The 21,782-nt window shown below is 45.1% G+C and overlaps 1 protein-coding gene across 2 annotated transcripts in view; it reads left to right on the top strand.

The window, feature by feature from the left end:
- LOC119958182 (receptor tyrosine-protein kinase erbB-4-like) overlaps positions 1 to 21,782 on the top strand; it is a 182,972-nt gene that overhangs the window by 149,370 nt on the left and 11,820 nt on the right. For both annotated transcript variants that reach the window (XM_038786532.1, XM_038786533.1), the window contains exons 17-22: positions 3,033 to 3,168; positions 3,482 to 3,604; positions 4,684 to 4,782; positions 10,508 to 10,693; positions 12,895 to 13,050; positions 15,495 to 15,570. In XM_038786532.1, the coding sequence (XP_038642460.1) occupies positions 3,033 to 3,168; positions 3,482 to 3,604; positions 4,684 to 4,782; positions 10,508 to 10,693; positions 12,895 to 13,050; positions 15,495 to 15,570 (776 nt within the window). The remainder of the gene's footprint in view (positions 1 to 3,032; positions 3,169 to 3,481; positions 3,605 to 4,683; positions 4,783 to 10,507; positions 10,694 to 12,894; positions 13,051 to 15,494; positions 15,571 to 21,782) is intronic.

Here is a 21,782-nt window from a genome sequence, read left to right as displayed (position 1 = left end):
CGCATGCGCAGGCCGTCATGCCCCTCAGCCGCCCCGCGGACTGATCCTGCGGGGCGGCGGAGGAACAAAGAGTGCGCGGGTATCGGACCCGCTGCCCGTGATCGGTGCCCACCGATCACAGGCCCATGCCACCCTTGGCACGGCCGTGGTGCGGCCGTGCCAATCGGTGCCATGGTTGTCCAGGACGGCACTTTGCGGCCGTTTTCACGAACAGTGGGAGCAGGTGTGTTTGCGTTCGTGAAAACGGCCGTAAAGGCCTGGGAACACGGCCCATCGGCCAGGGGAGAATCGCTGTCCGCCGTAAAAAACGGCGAGCAGCGATTCGTGTCGTGGGGCGGCCGCGGGGGTGGGGGGGAGAATAGCGGGAGGTCGGGAAAAATGTCGGGAAGGCCCTCCCGCTATTCTCCGACCCGTCGTGGGCAGCGGAGAATCGCGTCCTGTAATCTGGAGCAGCTTCCTTCATGACCTCTCTTGGTGATCTCCACAGCCTTCTACTGTAACTGTTCAAAAAATAAATTCTCCCCTCTTTCTCTAAACTCTGCCCACCCACTCAAACAAATGTTCTTTCCTGATACTTCAATCTGTTTCTAGCTGAAAGCAGTCCTGGCTCTTCTACCCCGGAACCAGCAGCAGTTTGGCCGATCAGAGAAGCGGTCTTCGCTCGGTCCGGCTGCCTCAGTAGAACACATCTCCCGATCCCTCTCGTTGCCATCCTTCACTGTAACTGACCGATCACAGAATGTCCCGGAATGTTCTTTCCTGAGATGGCCAAACTTGAATCCCTCATCGTTACCGTGGTTCATTGTCCACTCCCATTTATACAAAAGAACAGAGCTATGCCATTCATATGCAACTAATCATTGATGGAAAAATAAGTAATCAGACTCTGTAATGGGCGGATGGTTGGTCAAACAAGATTGTCCCGAATGATGATGGATCTTGAACGGGTCATCCTGGTTGAACCGGGGCATCTTTAGCATTTCGACTAATGAGGTTAGGTCTGGATGGGGCAAGGTAAGTCAGGCTGTGGGTGTATCCCTCTAATTTTGCTGCTAGCAGTCTTTTCCTTCAGTCTGTTTAACCCCTAAATTGCCTGCTACATCTTGGACCCCATTTTTGGACCCAAGTTCCTGATATCTGCTTATCATGACATACTTGTAAATACTTTCCTTTTGGAAATAAACCATCTTTTTGACTCTCCTTTCTGGATTCCTCTATGACTACTAAACAGGCCAAAGGATGTCCTCTTCATATTGTAAAAGAATTCTAGCCTATTTCGCCAGATTCTAAAGACAGAAACATGCTTGAATGCTTAGCAAAATATGCAAATCCATGGATTAAGGTCAAGTCCCATTCAAAATATCTTACTAAAGTTTAGTACCATTTTCAAAGCGATTCCCTTTCTGTGTTATTCAAAATAGTGCAACACATCAGTTACCCAAAAACATAAGGGTCACATATGCTAACTATTAACAAAAGAAACAGACAGTGGAATGATTATACATTTTCACAGCTGGGGTTCAAAATAAAGTAGCATTCCAGATGATATAAGCTACAATAGTGAATGCAATCTGGGGAAAGTCCAAATATGATAAACTTTAATTTAAATTGAATATTATCGGGATAATACTAATGGGAATTGGATATGTACATAAAAAGGTAAACATTTGCGGAGCTATGGAAAAGAGCAAGGGAGTGGGACTGCAGAGCGCTGCCACAGGCACAAAGGGCCGAATGGCCTCCTTTCTGTGCTGTAATATTCAGTGAGTTTAAGAAAGATTAAAATCCATGCAGTACAAAGTTGAACTGTTGATTTGATAAATGGGAAATATCACTTGCAGTAGCAAGTGTCTGTCTGTGGCTAGGGCCAAGGTAGGTTGTGACAGAGCCAGGGGAGCTTTATGTGCTGTATTTGGCTGGAGTCTGTGCTGTACTTGGCCTAGGAGTGTTGAATGCTGACAATGAGGCACCTGATTTTATGAGCACTGACATCCCTCGCCACATCAATACAAAAACTCCCACCCCCACCTGTCCAGATCAAACGACATTTCTTCAGCAAAGCTTTCTGTTCCCTCAGTTGGGGAATTCCAGCTCATTGGATTCTGAACGACTTGTTTGCTGTACGTCTGCCCCTGTGAGTTTTTGTTTCACACCTTGTTCTGCTTCTCCACCAGAGCTTTAAAGAACACATTTAATCAAATTCATTACAGTGATTCACTTCAAACACTTCCTACTTGTGACTAGGATGTTGTGTGACGACCAGCACAGAGCTGATTCATACCATGGTCAACATTTGCATTGTGGGCCAATGTTAGCAAGTTATCAGTGTGTTGCTTCAGCGGGTGGGTTTAACTGGCTTCAAATCCTCTGAGTTAAGGCGGGGTAAAACACAGCCAGAGTTCCGGGTCCCAGCCGTTCGCCAGTAGCCCTTGCTGGCAAGTTGAGGTGTGCGGATGTTATTTGAGGACAGGATCTGGCTTGACTGTGATGCACCTCTCCCCTCACCCATAAGCAAATGGCTGGCACTCACTGTAGAGTCACACGTGAAAAATTGCCACTTTATGGAGGCACTGGAGGGCAGCTGGTACCTACAGCACACTCCCCCTTTAAGAATCAGTTTACCTGGAAAAGAGAGAAGAAAATTGGAGGAAAGCATGAGAAGCAAGTTGCTCATTTCTGGGGAAGTTTGACCCTACAATATGCTGGTGAAAAACGGGCAGGGTAATAAACAGACTACCAGGATACATCGTACGGTCACAGATGTGTCCATGAGTTCTCAAAACCACACTGCCCGTTTTCCAAATGCCATCTTTGCAAATGTTAACAATTTGGACATCTTTAAAATTCATTTCAGTGAATTTGATATGTCATTTATAAAGCTCTGTGTGGTTGCCCGCTCTGTGTGGTTGCCCTTGTTCTGACCTCTCGCTAGCATGTCGCTACTTAATACTCAAGAAGAAAATGATGACAGGAATTTAATGCTCCATTGCGTGTGGCGGATCCTGTTTTGACTTGCATTGTTTTGAATCCAGACAAATCCCTCAGATTGTGGCAGCAGTGGTTGGAGGATTGATGGCCGTGATGCTTGTGGTGCTGCTGGTCCTCATTTACTGGAGAAGGCAGATCATTCGGAAGAAGAGAGCAATGCGTCGTTACCTGGAAACGGAGGTGAGAGGTCAACCTGAAGTTGGGACTGAGTGGTTGCTTTAGAGGGGCAGTGTGCAGAATGTGAGTGCAGTGGGAGTTGTGTTCAGGTTGACATTGCTTCACAAGAGTAATATTGTGTGGAGCTCCACTGAATCTCCTTGTGTGTCTGGGCCGAGACACAAAGGAAGGAACTGTTAAAAGTTCATTAGCATTTGGGGAATTTCTTTCTTAAAGAGCTCCTCTTTCACTTCATGGACTTGTATGGAGCAATTTCCATTACAGTACTGGCAGAAGGAAGACACTTTGCCTTTGTGATTTTGTTTCTTCTCTTTAGATACTCGATCCCCTTGATCCCAGTGCCGACTCACCCAATCAGGTAACCACACGAATTCTGAAAGAGACAGAACTGCGGAAAGTCAAGGTGCTGGGGTCTGGAGTATTTGGAACAGTGTACAAGGTGAGTTGAGGCAGGACAGCACCATACTGATCTTCCAGTTTAATAGAACTTGTAAAATTACAGATTCAACACTCCCCTGTTTTCTAACGGTTTGAGATAGTGCTGAAGTACTCCTGTGATACTTAAATCTGTTGAATTTTAACTAGATGGTGGAGAAGGGGTTAGGGGATGGATCTTGAAGCTGATGGCTGACAGTCACTTACATTTTCAATTCTGTACAGTTTTACATTCCGATTAAAACAAAATGAAGAAAGTAGTTGTTAGCATAAAGTGGGAAACCCCTCACTGGTTCCAAATGGGGAGAGGACAGAAGAGGACCTCCACGATCTCCAGGATAAAATGCCTGTGATTTACCATAAAAGGTCATGGCGGAGACTACAGATGAATTTCCCGACCTTTCTCATGCCCCTGTGGAACCACTTGGTATTTTCCCCACGTTACCCTCATGCTTTTTTAAATGAGCATTAACAAGCGGGTGAAAATACCCTCAACCGCGATTGGAAAATTGCCATTTGGGCAAGCCTTATTTTTTTTGTTTTTTAAAATATAAATTTAGAGTGCCCAATTCTTCTTTTTTTTCCAATTAAGGGGGCAATTTAGCGTGGCCAATCCACCTAACCTGCATATCTTTTTGGGTTGTGGGGGTGAGACCCACGCAGAATGTACAAACTCCACGCGGACAGTGATCCGGGGTCAGGATTGAACCCGGGACCCCGGCGCCGCGAGGCAGCAGTGCTAACCACTGCGCCACTCTATGTTCGTACTCTCATGTTTGTATTCTCAATGAGGTACAGGAATTTAAGGTGAGACAAAGCATTGGTGTTAGAAGTACAGAAATGATGCAGAATAGACTCAAATTGCTCATTTTAAATGTATGGCTCTTTCTTGACTGGAAAGAGTTTCAGCAACAGGATGCAAAATCGCTGGTAAAGATTTTGTGGAATCAGTTGAGCGAAGAACTAACGGTTGGCTTAACCATCAACTGGTCTGCCTGTTCACATGATGCTGAGCTGGATATGATGCTAGTGGAAATGCACCCTTGCTTTATTCTTGATGGTCTGATAAATTTCTACTCCCAGGGGCTCTGGATTCCCGAGGGAGAGAGTGTGAAGATTCCGGTGGCTATCAAGGTCCTACAGGAAGGGCTCGGCTGTGAGCCGTCAAGAAGCACGAGTGAGGCAAGTCTCCCTTCGTCCAGGCCTGTGTGAAAATTCACACAGGAATTTGTATACAATCCCAACCAGCAGCCCTCTGGTTCCTCATTTATGTCATTTTTCGGCATGTGCAAACTCTGATGGCAGGCTAAAAGTAAAGTTGCTATAGTCCCAGATGACCATAGGCTGCTTTCCCCTTTGAGGAGGGGAGAGCTGACTGGTGGTGGTTTAACCTGAGGATCACCGCAACTCAGGCAAGGTTGAGAAGCGCTGAATAATCTCAGCCGGTACGGGAATTTAACCCGCGCTGTTAGCCTCGCTCCGCATCACGGTCCAGCCAACTGAGCTAAACCGGTCCCCAGTTGGCAGGCTATTCATCCATGGGGGCATCATATCTGGGCCCAAGCAGAGATCGCTGGATAGTGAGCAGGAACTAGAGCTCGGATTGATTTTATTTTCTCCCCTTTTCTAACCCAGGTGCCACTGAGACCCCGAGTGCAGACTGGGCTGATATGACATCCCAGCTAATTAGATATGTTTGGTGGCTTAGTACTGCACTGAACCAACAGGAGAGCATGTCCTCACAAAGTATTTAAGGAATTGGATTCAGTTTTATTTCCCCAAACATGGACTGCCCAATCCTTGTGGACCCATATTCCAGGAAAGGGGGAACAAAACTAACTTTAAAACAAAACCATTGCGGGCCCATTTCTAATACAGCTGGATGCTGAAAACAATAACCTATATAGCACCTTACACATAGTAAAACGTTCCAAGGCGTTAAAGAGGAATTTGACACTGAGCCACATATGGAGATGTTGGGTGTGATTTAATGCACAAAAAACAGAGCCCTGTTTTGGGCACGAATGGCAGGGTGTTTCGCGGCACTCCCGCTACCTAACAGGTCTCTGCCATTTCAGGAATGCCTCGGCAAGGCCCCAATTAATTGCTCATTCGCCAGTGCAGGAAGATGACTCGCGGATCAGGGCGCCATTTTTAAATGCCACCCCAATCCTTCAACCCCCCATCGCTCCTCCACCACACTTCCGGACCCCCTCCTGCTGTCTCAACTTAACTCTTAGGGGTCCTTGAGCCCACCTCACCCCACCTCTTAAGGGCAGGGCACCCCCTGGCACAGGCAACCTGATACCTTGGCACTGCAGCCAGGTAGTGCCAAGGACCCGAGTGCCAGGGTACCGCCCTGTCCAGAGCCCGACCACCAACTGGGGCCTCCAATGGGCTGGGAGACCCTTCCGCCGCCCCCCCCCCAGGTGATTTATCCCTGGTCCACGTTTGTGTGGACCACTACTAAACGGTGCCATGGCGAGGTCTCCCAGGTGAGGAGGCTAGTTCCCAGGCCTCGGGAGAACCCGGCGTACATATATTTAAATGAGCTCTTTGGCTCACTTAAGTACGTTGATCTGGATCTCGCCCAGCAATCGTTAGATCTTGAGGCGTTCCGAGCATCGCAGATCTCGTGAGAGGCCTCGCGCAAGATTTAACGGCCTTGTCGTGTCACTGAGTCAGGTGCGATGAGGTCATTAAGAGGTCAGTTTTAAATAGTGTCACGAAAGAGGTGGAGAGGTTGAGGGAGGGAATTCCAGAGCTTAGGTTCCAGACAGCTGAAAGCACGGCCGCCAATGGAGGAGTGTAGAGATCGTGGAGGGTTGTACGGCTGGAGGCGGTTGCAGAAATGGGGAGGGGTGAGGCCAAAGAGGAATTTGAAGATGAGGAAGAAAATGATAAAATGGAGGCATTGCTGGACTAGGTGCTACTGTAGGGCAGTAAGTACAAGGATAACAAGTGAACTTGACCTGGTTTACAAGCAGTAAAGTTTTCGATGAGTTTGAGTTTGTTTGATGGTGGCAGATGGGAGGCCAGATAGAAGAGCATTGGTATGTCAAGTCCAGAGTTAACAAGGGCATTGTAACTTCTCTGGTTCCTCCTTCGTGAAGTCTGGTTGTATAACTCACATTGGACAATAGATAGCAATCTTTTGGGCCAGAATATTCTCCTCCTTCATTCCTGGGAAGTTTGTCCAAATGCCAGCCTGTTGTTTTCTGACCTTTTTAAAGGAGTAATATCCAGTAACACAAATTTATTTTAAATAGTGGTCCATCAATGTTGCAGTTTTGACACAGCTCTTTCCCTCTTTCTGGGACTAGCAATAATGTAGACAATGGGTAAAATTACTGCCGTGGTTGGTACTGAGTGAGAAGTGAAGTAAGACCTGGCCAGGGGAGTGGTGGAAGAATGTATCATCACACTGGAATATCTCCCCTTGAGGCAAAACAGAGGGTGGGGACAGTAGACTATAGGAGCTGCCTTTCCCTATAGTGGAGATATTCTTTTTTTTAAATTTAGAGTCCCCAATTATTTTTTTTCCAATTAAGGGGCAATTTAGCATGGCCAATCCACCTAACCAGCACATCTTTGGGTTGTGGGGGTGAAACCCACACAGACATGGGGAGAATGTGCAAACTCCATATTGGGGGACATTTTCTGATACTGGACTATGATATAAATTATAGTTGGCTCTGTAACTACATTTTTGCCCCTATATTACTTTTGAATAGTTCTGATGAGGCAAAAGGTACTCATTGGCTTAGCTGCCTGTTTAGAAGAGGCAATTTGTAAAAATAGATGGTGTATACACAATGCTTGTTAATATCAGAAAGGACACAAAATGGCTGTTAGCTATTAAAGCAATGCTAAAGACACAAAATGGCCGAACTAGCCACTTTCCTGAATAATAAGTTACAAACTGTGTAAACTACCTCATGAGAACCAAGCGTGAGTACTTCTAAGGAATATCTCAATAGCTGCTGATAACAGCTTCACAGAACAAGGAATGCAGTGTATCCATAATAGATCAAGGTCCCCAGCTGTAGACAGGACATATCCTTGTGTTAGTTTTGAATGAATTTTGTATGAAGTTAGGGGCGGGTAAGACAACACCCACTTTAACCATATATATGATAACTGGGATGCTAAGAAAATTGATTGACCGCATGTAATGAATTGTGATGCGAATATAGTTGTTTGTTTGTATGTAAATGAGAATACAACTAATTCCGCCCCTTGAATCTGTATATTAACGCGTGTGAGCCTTAGCTCAAGTAAGAAAGGGACTGTCAAAAAGGCTGCGGAGCCACAAGCCTTTCTCCCAGAATTCTGATATAATAAACTGCTTCTTTACTCATCCTCAGACCTTCGTGTGAATATTTTCACCTCTAACATTCCACACGGACAGTGATCCAGGGCCGAGATTTGAACCTGGGTCCTTAGCGCCGCAGTCCCAGTGCTAACTAGTGCTTCACTAGACTCTGGGGTGGTCCCGGCGGATTGGAAATGAGCAAACGTGACACCACTGTTTAAAAAAGGAGGGAGGCAGAGAGCGGGTAATTATAGGCCAGTGAGCTTAACTTTCGTAGTAGGGAAGATGCGGAATCTATCATCAAGGAAGAAATAGCGAGGCATCTGGATAGAAATTGTCCCATTGGGCAGACGCAGCATGGGTTCACAAAGGGCAGGTCGTGCCTAACAAATTTAGTGAAGTTTTTTGAGGACATTAACAGTGCGGTAGATAACGGGGAGCCAATGGATGTGGTATATCTGGATTTCCAGAACGCCTTTGACAAGGTGCCACACAAAAGGTTGCTGCATAAGATAAAGATGCATGGCATTAAGGGTAAAGTAGTAGCATGGATAGAGGGTTGGTTAATTAATAGAAAGCAAAGAGTGGGGATTAATGGGTGTTTCTCTGGTTGGCAATCAGTAGCTAGTGGTGTCCCTCAGGGATTAGTGTTGGGCCCACAATTGTTCACTATTTACACAGATGATTTGGAGTTGGGGACCAAGGGCAATGTGTCCAGGTTTGCAGACGACACTAAGATGAGTGGTAAAGCGAAAAGGGCAGAGGATACTGGAAGTCTGCAGAGGGATTTGGATAGGTTAAGTGAATGGGCTAGGGTCTGGCAGATGGAATACAATGTTGACAAATGTGAGGTTATCCATTTTGGTAGGAATAACAGCAACGGGATTATTATTTAAATGATAAAATATTAAAACATGCTGCTGTGCAGAGAGACCTGGATGTGCTAGTGCATGAGTCGCACAAAGTTGGTTTACAGGTGATTAAGAAGGCAAATGGAATTTTGTTCTTCATTGCTAGAGGGATGGAGTTTAAGACTAGGGAGGTTATGCTGCAATTGTATAAGGTGTTAGTGAGGCCGCACCTGGAGTATTGTGTTCAGTTTTGGTCTCCTTACTTGAGAAAGGTCGTACTGGCACTGGAGGGTGCGCAGAGGAGATTCACTAGGTTAATCCCGAGCTGAAGGGGTTGGATTACGAGGAGAGGTTGAGTAGACTGGGACTGTACTCGTTGGAATTTAGAAGGATGAGGGGGGATCTTATAGAAACATTTAAAATTATGAAGGGAATAGATAGGATAGATGTGGGCAGGTTGTTTCCACTGGCGGGTGACAGCAGAACTAGGGGGCATAGCCTCAAAGTAAGGGGAAGTAGATTTAGGACTGAGTTTAGGAGGAACTTCTTCACCCAAAGGGTTGTGAATCTATGGAATTCCTTGCCCAGTGAAGCAGTTGAGGCTCCTTCATTAAATGTTTTTAAGATAAAGATAGATAGTTTTTTGAAGAATAAAGGGATTAAGGGTTATGGTGTTCGGGCCAGAAAGTGGAGCTGAGTCCACAAAAGATCAGCCATGATCTCATTGAATGGCGGAGCAGGCTTGAGGGGCCAGATGGCCGACTCCTGCTCCTAGTTCTTATGTTCTAACCACTGCGCCACATGCCGCCCCTGGAGATATTCTATAAACAAAGTGTAAGAGTTGTGTGCGCTGAATTAATAGTTATGAGGCTGTCTCTTTCATTCTCTGCCTTACAAGTTGAATGAGGGAGTGTGAGATGGACAACTAGAAAATAGACCTCTGTATTTCTTCTTTTATTTTATTTTATTTTTTTTTTAAAATTTAGATTCCCCAATTATTTTTTCTATTAAGGGGCAATTTACCGTGGCCAATCCACCTACTCTGCACATTTTTGGGTTGTGGGGGCGAAACCCACGCAGACACGGGGAGAATGTGCAAACTCCACACGGACAGTGACCCAGAGCCGGGATCGAACCTGGGACCTCAGCGCCGTGAGGCGGTTGTGCTAACCACTAGGCCACCGTGCTGCCCTGTATTTCTTCTTTTAACATTTTTTTAGAGTACCCAATTATTTTTTCCAATTAAGGGGCAATTTAGCGTGGCCAATTCACCTAACCTGCACATCTTTTGGGTTGTGGGGGCGAAACCCATGCAGACACGGGGAGAATGTGCAAACTCCACACGGACAGTGACCCAGGGCCGCGATTCAAACCGGGTCCTCAGCGCCATAGGCAGCAATGCTAACCACTGTGCCGCCCGACCTCTGTATTTCTAACATCATTGATTACTTCTATGAATTTCGAGCAAAGAGGCTTACCTGTTAGTATAGCTGGTTTAGTTTAGTGGGCTGGACAGCTGGTTTATGATGCCGAAGAAGGCCAGCAGCGCGGGTTCAATTCCCGTACCAGCTGTGAATTCTGAATTCTCCCTCTGTGACCCGAACAGGTGCCGGAATGTGGCGACTAGGGGCTTTTCACAGTAACTTCATTGCAGTGTTAATGTAAGCCTACTTGTGACAATAAAACAAAGGTGTTTACTGGTTGGTGTTTAATGTTTTGTATTGGTGTATGTTATTTATAGGACATGTTGATGGTGGGCAGTCTGGAGCACCACCATGTCTTGCGGCTGCTTGGAATCTGCCCTGGGGCACCACTTCAGGTGGTCACACAGCTCCTGCCACTTGGCTCGCTACTCGAATACCTCCACAAAAACAAGGGTAACATCCAATCCCAGCTGCTTCTAAACTGGTGTGTTCAGATTGCTAAGGTATGCAAGACTTCAAATTATTGGTTTATATGAGAATCCCAGGATTAGCAAGGGAGAAGCAAACATCCGTGGTTGAAATTTAATTACTGAGGAAGCCCCTGGTGGTGAACTTGGCTTATGATGGACTCTTGGGATAATGATTACACATCAGCTGCTTAGGTCTGTGATGAATGTAGGAATTCCAGACATATTGTATTATGTGTATTTGGTGCAGTAAAGGTTCAAAGTCTGGGTTAGTGTGTGTGTGTCTGCTGCAGTAATCTTTTTTAAAGATCCTGGTTTACAAAAAAAGACATGGGATGGGATTCTCCAGTCTGCCAGCCACATTTTCTGGTGCGGCGCTCCCCTGCCGGCAGTGGGATTCTCCGTCCCGGCAGCTGGCCAATGGGGTTTCCCATTGTGGCGACCCCCACACCGTCGGGTAATCCGTGGGCGTGAGTGTGCTGCCGGTGAAGCGGAGGTTCCCGCCAATGGAGAATCCTGTCCTGGTACTATGACTACAGAGGTGCAATTAAAGCATCGTAAAAGTTAGCAATTGGAATTTTGTTTGTTTGAAGAAAGTTCCCAGGGGAGTAGATTATTAGAGACATTGCACGTGGTTTGGCGATCCCGTTGCACCCGGTGCGGATCTGTGCACAACGGGTGAATCCCACACAAACCCAAAATCGAGCTCCGCGCCAGGCCGATTGCGGGTCACCCTGTATGTATCATGCCCTCTAGATCATGCCCTCACTCTTGCCTGATGGCTCATTTAAATACCGGACGCTGGATTCACCTGGCGCCTGGGACTCGACGGCTGTCGTGGGAGACCACACCAGGGCGTCATTCAGTACTGGTCCACACAAATGTGGATGGGGCGTAATGGCACCTGGGAGGGTTTCCCAGGCCATTGGAAATCCCCGGGTGGTCGGGGACAGGCGCAGCGTGGCAAAAATGGCAAAGTGCCATTGGATAGCAGGATGTCTCTTGGTAGCTGCCGAGAAACACTCGCTGTACACGCCATTCGGCGGACTTTAACTTCAGTCCGCTGAATCACACCCATTGTGTTTAGTTTAGTAAGATGATGTAGTTAATGGGAGAAGCCAGGGGCTGAAGCAGTCAGGTGTTGAGTTCAGTTTAGATCTGTCTGTAAACAGACTAACAGTTTCTGGAGAAACAGTGGGCAGGATTCTCCGTTTCTGCGGTGCCGACGCCAGCGTGAGACCAGTGGTGTTTCACGACTGGCAAATTGGCGTGAACCCCTCACCGATTCCAGTACTGGCGAGGGGCTAACACCGGCACTGCGTGAAATGCCCGCAGATCGCGCCGAAAATGGCCGGGTCCTGGGCCACGCATGCGTACGGCTGAAAACCTGCACCGGTCGCCCTGTAGAACATGGCGCCGGCTGTGCGCGAAACCTAACTCGCCAACCATGACCCCCACAGCCCACCTCCCACCAGCTCTAGCAGAGCCCCTCCCCGCCTCAGGCCAGCGGGTGGGCCAGCCAATGAAGCGCCAATGGCCTTGCGACTGCATTGGGCGCGCGTCACAATGACATTGGTTTGGAGGGGGCGGAGAACTGCAAACCAGCATCAAACTGGCGCCGGCCCCGATTCCAGCATCGGAACCGATTTTCCGCCTGATCGCCGATCACGATTTTGGCTTTGGGCAACGGAGAATCCCATTCAGTGAGTTTTGATCTGTCTTCTTCCCTCAAAGCAGTTTAGTTAAAAAGATTCTGCTTGCGAACAGAACAGCAGTTTCTGAAAAGGCTGGCAGATTAAATAGTATTTTGACATAGGCAAGAATCTGCAAGCTGTTGTTCTGGAGGTTCTCTTTCTCAAAGTGGTTTATTCAAGACATCTCTTTCCAGCAAGTATTCCTGGGTTGGCTAACTATTTAAAAGTGGATTTTGCCCTAAGATGGGTTTTGCTTGAGTGGAGAGAAAAGATAGCAGTTAGGATTTAATGTTTCATTGTAATTGTTAAGCAATGTTTAACTGGTAATTGTAAGTTATTTCTTTATGATAAAGTTAGTGATACTGTGTTAGTAATATGCTTTGTTTTAATATACCATAATCTTCTTTGTGCATGGAATCACTCCTGGAGCAAAGCATCCTTTCCTTACAGTCTTACAAATTATGTCCGGTGTCCTAGCAACTGTTTGGGTCTGGTCTGGGATCATAATAGTCCCTATTAAATCAACTGAAATTGTCACCACAGGGTATGAGATACCTGGAGGAGAAGAAGATGGTTCATCGGAATCTGGCTGCTAGAAACGTACTGGTAAAATCCCCCAGCCACGTCCAGATCACAGACTTTGGCATTACCAACCTCTTGGCTTTAGATGAGAAGAAATATTTCTTTGATGAAGTGAAGGTCAGTAGACTGTTGGCTACATAATGAACTTCTGGATAGAAAATGTTAAGTTTTTATTTTATTACTCCTTCTCGTTCAATTGTTGTTTTTGCTATACCGGTGAGCTTTGGGTGTTATGATGCATGGAAAAGGTTTTCATGGATTTATTGTTGAAATCTGAAAGGAAAATTCTCCTTCTCCCCCACCTTGTAATTGTGAAAACTCTCCAATGTCTTGTGAGCTTATCGAGTGAGTAGCTGAGGCATACAGACCAGGAAAGTCCCAGGTTTGATCCCTAGCATCTGCTAAATCAGTTGTTGGTGATAGGGGCACTGAATAGCGGTGGGAACAATCAGCCAGGGCTCCTGTTCCTATTGCTGCCTAATAACTCCTGCTGAAAGCATATCTGTGAGTTTACACCTAGTGAGGAGAGTACTGGTCTACCTATTATTCTACCATCCACAATGAAATTACACTCAACATCACAGGATAATTGCAACTGAGGAAGGCCCTTCAACCCACCTTAATTCATCCATCCAGAAAAATCCAAATCTACCTAGAGAGGAAATTCACAAATAAGAGGTACTAGGGTGAGGTACATGGTGACCATGGAAAAATCTATCGCTCGCAGTCTTGAATATACTCTGTCTCCATCACCAAACGGGAAGCATGAATTGGTTGTCCTTCGAAGTCTGATCTTGCTACTCTAACTTCAGCAGTGATATAGAAAATTGTATTTTATTTTTAAAAAGCACCTGCAAGAGATCTGGCGGCCTTGCTCTGGAAGTTGTGTGCCATTTTATACAATAGGTGTTGCGCAAAGTCATGAGTGAAGAGCAAATTGTTCACTGTCTTTCAACTGAGCTATTCAACCCAAGGTCCTGTCAGCCTGTTCCATTGGATCATGTGGATGTTGAAGATCCCACGCCAATATTCAATGAAAGCCAGGGACTCCCTAGATGACCCGGGCAATATGCTTTTCTTAACTAACACCACCAAAAACTCATTAATCAGTCATTTATCTCATTGCTGTTTGTAGGACCTTGCTGCGCGCAAATTGGCTGCTCAATTTACGTACAAAGCAACAGCAACTGCACTTCAAATTACTACATTGCACATAAGGCACTTTGGGGAAGATCTAAGAGATGTGATGATGCGCTATATAAATGCAAAGCGTTCTTTTTGTTCTGAATGTGCCACACATCTCCAGTGCTAATTTCCGAATGGTTCTGTGGTTTGATCTATGTTGCATGTCTAAATGCTGTGTGTAATGAGTGATATTTCTACACAAACCCATTTAATTAATCTATAAGGGAATCTCACTGGAAAATAAATTGTAAAATGGGAAAGACGTTTTTGTGCAATCTAGGGCTGCCAATGCTTTTGCGCAAAATGAACTTTGCTGAGACACGTTTAGAGAAAAGGTAATGGGGTCTAACATTAGAATTGCACTCCATTTAAATATAACAACTTGACAATGGAAAATTGCTGACTTGCAGTCAAGCATACTTTATAATGTTGAATCTAGCTCCTTGATCCCACGAATCATAGATACACACTCTGTCATCAGGTTAAGGAGATTGGTGTTAAGAATGCAAAGGCAGAAGCTGGTGCACATTTAAACTACTGAAGCGCAAAATGTATGTTTTAACTGGTCACTGAACCTATTTTTAATCACCAAAATTGAGTTGCTCCTTTGTTTTGGGCATGAACTGTTCCAATGGGAGATGTCAGAGGAGTCGAATAGGTAGTGTGAGCTGGTTCACGTGACGATCAATGCGTTCAGGAGCAACAGGGGCTGGTTTAGCTCACTGGGCTAAATCGCTGGCTTTGAAAGCAGACCAAGCAGGCCAGCAGCATGGTTCGATTCCCGTAACAGCCTCCACGAACAGGCGCCGGAATGTGGCAACTAGGGGCTTTTCACAGTAACTTCATTGAAGCCTACACGTGACAATAAGCGATTTTCATTTCATTTTCAACAGCCTTTATCTGACCGTCAAACTGATGCAAGATTTCGAAACCTTTTTATGGTATCAAAAGATCCATTGCGAGGATCCAAAGTTTGATATTTGTCATTGATTTAAGCAAACCCGCTTGTGTATGACATTATCTTATTACAAAAAACAACAGGCGACATGCTCGCAATTAGACTCATAGATTTGTTTTGTAAATGCTATTTTTTTTACAGCTCCTTTTGTGGAGGAGCTTCAAGTGCTGGGAGTGCATAGTGGGAATTTAGTTCGCACTTGATTCATGCCATCCATGATTTTCTGCCCATCTATTTTATTGGGCAGTAAAATCACGGGAGAACAGGAATGAAGCATCCAGTTAAATTCTTGATATGTGCTCCAGGCGCTTGAATCTCTGCACCGGAGGCCATAAATGTGCCCTAACGTTTTTTTTGTGGAAATTGTCCAAGCTGTTGTACTTTGTTGTTGAGTCTGTCTGTCTGTTACCTGCTGTAGATGCCCATTAAATGGATGGCACTAGAGAGCATTCACTTTAGAAGATACACCCACCAAAGTGATGTGTGGAGTTACGGTGAGTCATATACTTATGGAAGCATTATTTTATACTTAAAAGCTACAGTGCTGCAGTTTTGAACCAAACATTTTCAACTGATCCAAAATACAACTTAACTATTGCAGTAAAACACGAATGTGGTATTTGGGTCGAGTGTTTCTCTGTTCTGTTGTTGGAGATGCTGAAGAAGGAATTTGGATTAGAATATAGTAGCTCAGAATGTCAACAGGGGCTACAATGGAAATGTGGCTTACCTGGATGTTAATAAAGGCTATGATAAAGTGTTTCATGGAAAATGAGTTGAGATCAACCATGGCTGGGCCATAGGAGTCGAAGAGTGTGTGTCTAAATAGCAAGTTTTGTATCTGAAGAGGTGTGACAGCTAAGGTCCTACAGGGTTGGGATCGGTACGTTCAGCATTTTCAAACACTTCAGAGAGTTTTGGTAGCTTAGGGGGCTTAATATGGTGGAAGAGGGAGGCTCACAGCGGAGATTGGGACTGTTTGCAAGGATGGGCTAGTTTAGTATAGATAAGTGTAAAGTCATGCACTTACAGATACAAAATAAGTTGGGGGAAGATCGGAGTAATGGGAAAACAGGAAAGGAATCTGGGAGTCATCCATGGTAAACCCCTCAAGATATCAGGACAGAGTCAAGAAAACTAATGGCAAGTTGATTGTATAACAGGACGAATGATGTGTAGTTGTCAATAAGCCAAGTATTGGTCAGGCTACACCTGAAGTATTATGTGTAGTTCTGGAACCCTTGCTGCAGCAAGCATGTAGCTACGTTGGGGAAGGTGAAAAATGGAGCTATTAGAATGATTAGGAGACTAGAGAATAAAACATATGAGAATAGACTTGCTGAACTGGGAGTCTGTTTGGAGAGGTGAAGACTGAAAGGAGATATGTTTGAGGTCTTCAAATCTAATAAAACTCATAGATATACAGGTCTAATCTGGGATATGTGGTGTGCTAGACTATATGTGCTGTACTGAAACAGGAAATACAGGTAGAAAATGGGGAAGATAAATTTGGGACAAACTGGAAGGGAAAATTAGACAAGTATCTAAAGTAAAAGACATTGATCACACCTGCTATTTCTGCAAGATGGCAGACTAGGTGGACTTGTGGTCTTTTCCAGACTTGAGACGTTCTATATTTTTGTGAATGAGTGATTTTTCAGACTGACTTGAGAAATGTGACTTTAGTTTTTTTATACTTCAGTTCCAACTCGGTGAGAGGGAGCATTCTTGGCTGAATTCTCCTATATGTAGTGTTAGGTAGTGTAATTGGATAGCAAAGGACCTAGGGTTGGAAAATGTCACCAGATGCCAACCATACATGGTTGACACATCCAGTGTGCCTTTATGCCTACCATTGAGATTCTCAAATGATTTCTTCCTGATGTCAGTATTCAAGGAAAGCACAGAGTAGAAACCTGGTCCATCCTATGAGGAAGTAATGAGGACAAACTGAAGGTCCAGTTATCTGGTGCACACTTGTGCACTTTCTGGGATCTGACCGGTGATAGGTAAAGGTTGGCAACCTATACTGTTCAGGAAATGTGGATGAAGAGGGAAATACAAGCTGGTAATTGCTGTTGGCATTAAATCAAACACTGTGATATTGGATCATTAGTGAGTACCGTTTAGCATTTGCCATCTGCTTCCTTAATGCTGTGACAAGAGGTCATGGATGCATTGTCCAGCAGGGCCCAGCTTCACCATTGACCCATAAACAGCAATGTGATGGGCTAATCTCATTCTAACGGGCTGCTGGCTTTCCCAGAGTATGCAGGGTCATCAGTTCTGCCTGTGTTATCATTCAGGCCACTCCACACAATGCTGTGCTCTTTGAGGAAAAAAAATCCCATTAACTTCATAACATGCAACTGGTACCTGACCATCAAAAAGTCAGGCAGATCAATGCTTGCTTCCCGAGATGTTATCCTGATTCCTTCATTTTATTGCAATCATCCGTGGAACTTTACTTGACTGGGAAAGAGAAAAGAGAGGTGCCTCCTGGGGGACAGCATTGCACCAACAATATACTAATGTAATACAAAATTTCTCATGCTGTAATCGGAATCATAAACAAAAATATCACTGGGATCTTCAGAGACTTGGACTGATCTGTGGCTTCTACTCTCCTCTCCTGCCTGGGGTTTTCTTTTTTTCCCATAAATTTAGAGTAGCCAATTATTTATTTATTTATTTTTCCAATTAAGAGGCAATTTAGCGTGGCCAATCTACCTAACCTGCACATCTTTGGGTTGTGGGGGTGAAACCCACGCAGACATGGGGAGAATGTCACGGAGTGACCCAGGGCCGGGATTCGAACCCGGGTCCTCAGCGCCACAGTCCCAGTGCTAACCACTGTGCTGCATGCCGCCTATGCCTGGGGTTTTCTAAATAAGTATTGTCCGCTAACATGTTCCTTTATAAAATGAGCTTGCCATGCAGATTAAAGACTGATATGGCAAAGCTGTGGAAAAGCGACAGTAGGAGAAGCAAGTGATAATTAATTTGATGTCAACCCATCAATGCAACGAGTAAAGCTAGTGCTTCTGCCACTAATTTGAGATGGATTCTAGTGTGTGTGTCATTTCTTAAACCTACATTTGCCATGTAACTGTGTCCAAACCACCTTTTTTAATACTGCCCTGTACGGTTCCTCAGATAACATCTATTCCCATCTTTCCCTGGACTTTTGTCATCATTCTACACAAATTGCAAATAAATATATAAGCACAATGTTTCAAATCCATTGATGTGCATTTATTTCACCAGTGTGTGATGTGTGAATGTGATTTTCTGCAGTGCTCGCACTCTGATGTGATTGAACCTACTACCCCTAAGCAGTTCCTTGCGAAAGGAGTAAATGCGCTGACTGACTGCACTGACAACCTATGACTCGTGGCCTCCTTGTGCTGTGCACCATGAGGGCCCTGTATCTGATTCTGCCTGGCCTGCTGCTGTTGTGGCTGACTTGTCCAGCCTGCTTTCTGGCACCTGTACTGCCCATTGTGCTTAATAGGCTAGATGTGGGCCTGGATTTGCTCCTATGTCCCCTGGGGTCTGTGCAGTTATTCTTCTACTTGCCAGAGATGGTGCTGATAGCATAGTGTTTTGTGAAGTGCCGGTTTGCTTAGGTATACCGGCTGTGGCTGTCACCTTTCCCAGTTTCAGGAATATACAAAAGTGAACAAAAATATCACCGACTGCAATTATCACCTTTAAGCACAACTTTATTTATTTGTTCAAGGATGTGGGTATTGCTGACTACGCCAGCACTTGTTGCCCATCCCTAATTACTCTTGAGAAGGTGCTGGTGAGCTGAACCCACAGTGCTGTTATGAAGGAAGTTCCAGGATTTTAACCCAACGACAGTGAAGGAACAGCAATATATTTCTAAGTCAGGGCTGTGAGTGACTTGGAGGGGAACTTGCAGGTGGTAATGTTCCCATGCATCTGCTGCCCTGTCCTTCCAAATGTAGTGGTTGTGGGTTTGGAAGATGTTGTCTAAGCTTGGTGAGTTCCTGCAGTGCATCTTCCATTGCAATAAGATGCTACTGCAGTTGAGTGTCTGTTTGTGACAGTCACTCAGCAGAGCATTGCAGGACATGAGTATTATGGTGCTTGCTATGATGGATCAAACCTGCCTTTGTCATCCCCCTCTTCCTCAATGTTCCTATCCAGCTAATTGATTGCAGGGTGGCTTCCTCGAAAACAATCAACTGCTTAAGTTACTTGGGACCAGCAAATGGGTACGGGTGTGTTCTCTCCTATTAATAATGCTGGATTCCTATCATACGGAAAGAAACCCACCACTATATGTTTAAAAATATTATCCTTATTGCTAGTTTTATTTCTAAACTGGACTTTTTCTGCTGAACAAGGAAAATTAAGATGGCTGATACAGGTCACATGATCATAGGGTTGACCCTCTGACTGGGAGCTAACCCCAGGAGTTTCAAGGAAAAAATAATTATTTTCTTAGTTTTTGGAATGTCACACCTTGTTATGCCTAGAGCTACTAACAGACTCTCATTATACCTGGGAATGTTCAGACCAATTGCAAAGAGAGCTGCAGAGATTCATTTGCACTTGGTATGCCAACCTTACTAGCAGAATCAGTGAGCCTGCTGAAACGACGGCTTCCCAAAAGTCAGACCATCAACATAAATGGCTTCCCTTTCAACAACTAATGATTGAAACCTCTTCAGTCCTGAAACTAAAGCCAATTAGTTCAACTCCAATTCAATCTATAAGTTTGCAGATGATACGACTGCGGTGGGTCATATCTCAAACAACGACGAATCAGACTACAGAAGGAAGATAGATCACTTGATTGCATGGTGTACTGAAAACAACCTCTCTCTAAATGTTGGGAACATCAAGGAACTGATCATCAACTTCAGGAAGCGTAGTACAACAACCCCCCCCCCCCCCCCCCCCCCATCTACATCAATGGCTCCGAAATGGAGACGATCGATAGCTTTATGTTCCTGGGGGGGGGTCACCATCACCAACAGTCTGTCCTGGTCCACTCACGTTGATGCAACAGTCAAGAAAGCCCAACAACATCTCTACTTCCTACGGAAGCTAAAGAAATTCGGCATGTCTGCATCGATTCTCACAGATGTCTACAGATGTGCCACAGAGAGCATCCTATCCGGCTACATTACAGCCTGGTATGGCAACTGCTCGGCCCAAGATCGCAAGAAACTGCAGAATGTGATGAACTCAGCCAAACGCATCACACAAGCTTGCCACCCCCACATTGATTCTGTATACACCTCCTGTTGCCTCAGAAAGGCAGACAGCATTGTCAGAGACCCCTCACACCCAGTCTTTGCCCTCTTCTAGGCCCTTCCATCAGGCAGAAGATACAGAAGTCTGAAGACCCGCACATCCAGACATAGGAATAGCTTTTTCCCCACAGCTGCCAGACTCTTCAATGACTCTCCCTTGGGCTGTTCTGTACCCTGTAAGAACACTATTCACGACGCCCTATGCTGCTCTTGTTTGGCCCTTGTCTGGGCAGCACGGTGGCACTGTGGGTTAGCCCTGTTCCCTCATGGCGCTGAGGCCCCAGGTATGATCCTGGCTCTGGGTCACTGTCTGTGTGGAGTTTGCACATTCTCCCTGTGTTTGCCAACCCAAAGATGTGCCGGCGAGGTGGATTGGCCACGCTAAATTGCCCCTTAATTGGAAAAAATGAATTGGTTACTCTAAATTTATAAAAAAACAAAAATAAATTGTTTGGCTGTTGTTCCGCACTGTAACCAATCACTATTTGTTGATGTACCATTTGTCAATGTACTCTGCCGATTATTCTTTTGTCTACTATGTACGTACTGTGTATGTTCCCTTGGCCGCAGAAAAATACTTTTTACTGTACTTCGGTACACGTAACAATAAATATCAATTAATCAATCAATTCCAGACGCTGGATAAACATTCCTTTTGAAGTCATTGTGGAGATGGATAGTCACATGACCCAAGCCTCCAGCCGCCTTGGCAGCTTACAGTTACATCTTTGGTTTTCATAGCCAGTCTGTTGTTTTAAGAGACAACGCCGGTTTTCAGCCAGTCGAACTCAGACATTTACGTGAACAAATTCCCCACTGGACTCTGATTTTGGAATTTGAGACTCACATGAAACAATTCATGTTTCTGTGGTCCATGTCATGTAAGCCTCCTTTTCTCTCTCCCTCCCTTTTACTGTGTGAATGAGCGGAGGGGGACTTTGCGCACCCTTCGAGAGTGTAAAATAAACAAACCTGAGTTAATCCTAACCTGAGTTTGCTATAGATCAGTAGTAAAATTGGATCACAAAACCCGAAGGGTTGGGAAAACACCGCTTAATCTTTAAAAATTAATTCAAACACCCATTGCTGACAGACAGGTGTGAGGAGGAAATCGGTGCAGTTTGAACTGTCTCCCCTGACTGTAACAAAAGCTATCCTGCCATGTAAGCAGATCAATACTAGAGATATTAATAATATATGGCTAAGAAAAGTACACCAAAGAGTATAGGTGCAGCTTGGGGGCAACTGAGGATATGTGAACCACCATTAAGACTTGTTGCTATGCACACAGGTCCCCTTACACAATTCCTAATTGGGAGTTGATGGACATTCTAAGTGCCATTCAGACAGAGCATTTCTTGTCCTGCTTTAATGATGGCTGGACAGTACCAAAAGAACCTAACCCAACTGGTTTG

Source organism: Scyliorhinus canicula, chromosome 28 (assembly GCF_902713615.1).
Source record: "Scyliorhinus canicula chromosome 28, sScyCan1.1, whole genome shotgun sequence".
Taxonomy (NCBI): Eukaryota; Metazoa; Chordata; class Chondrichthyes; order Carcharhiniformes; family Scyliorhinidae; genus Scyliorhinus; species Scyliorhinus canicula.
This window is presented reverse-complemented; position numbering and strand designations above follow the sequence as displayed.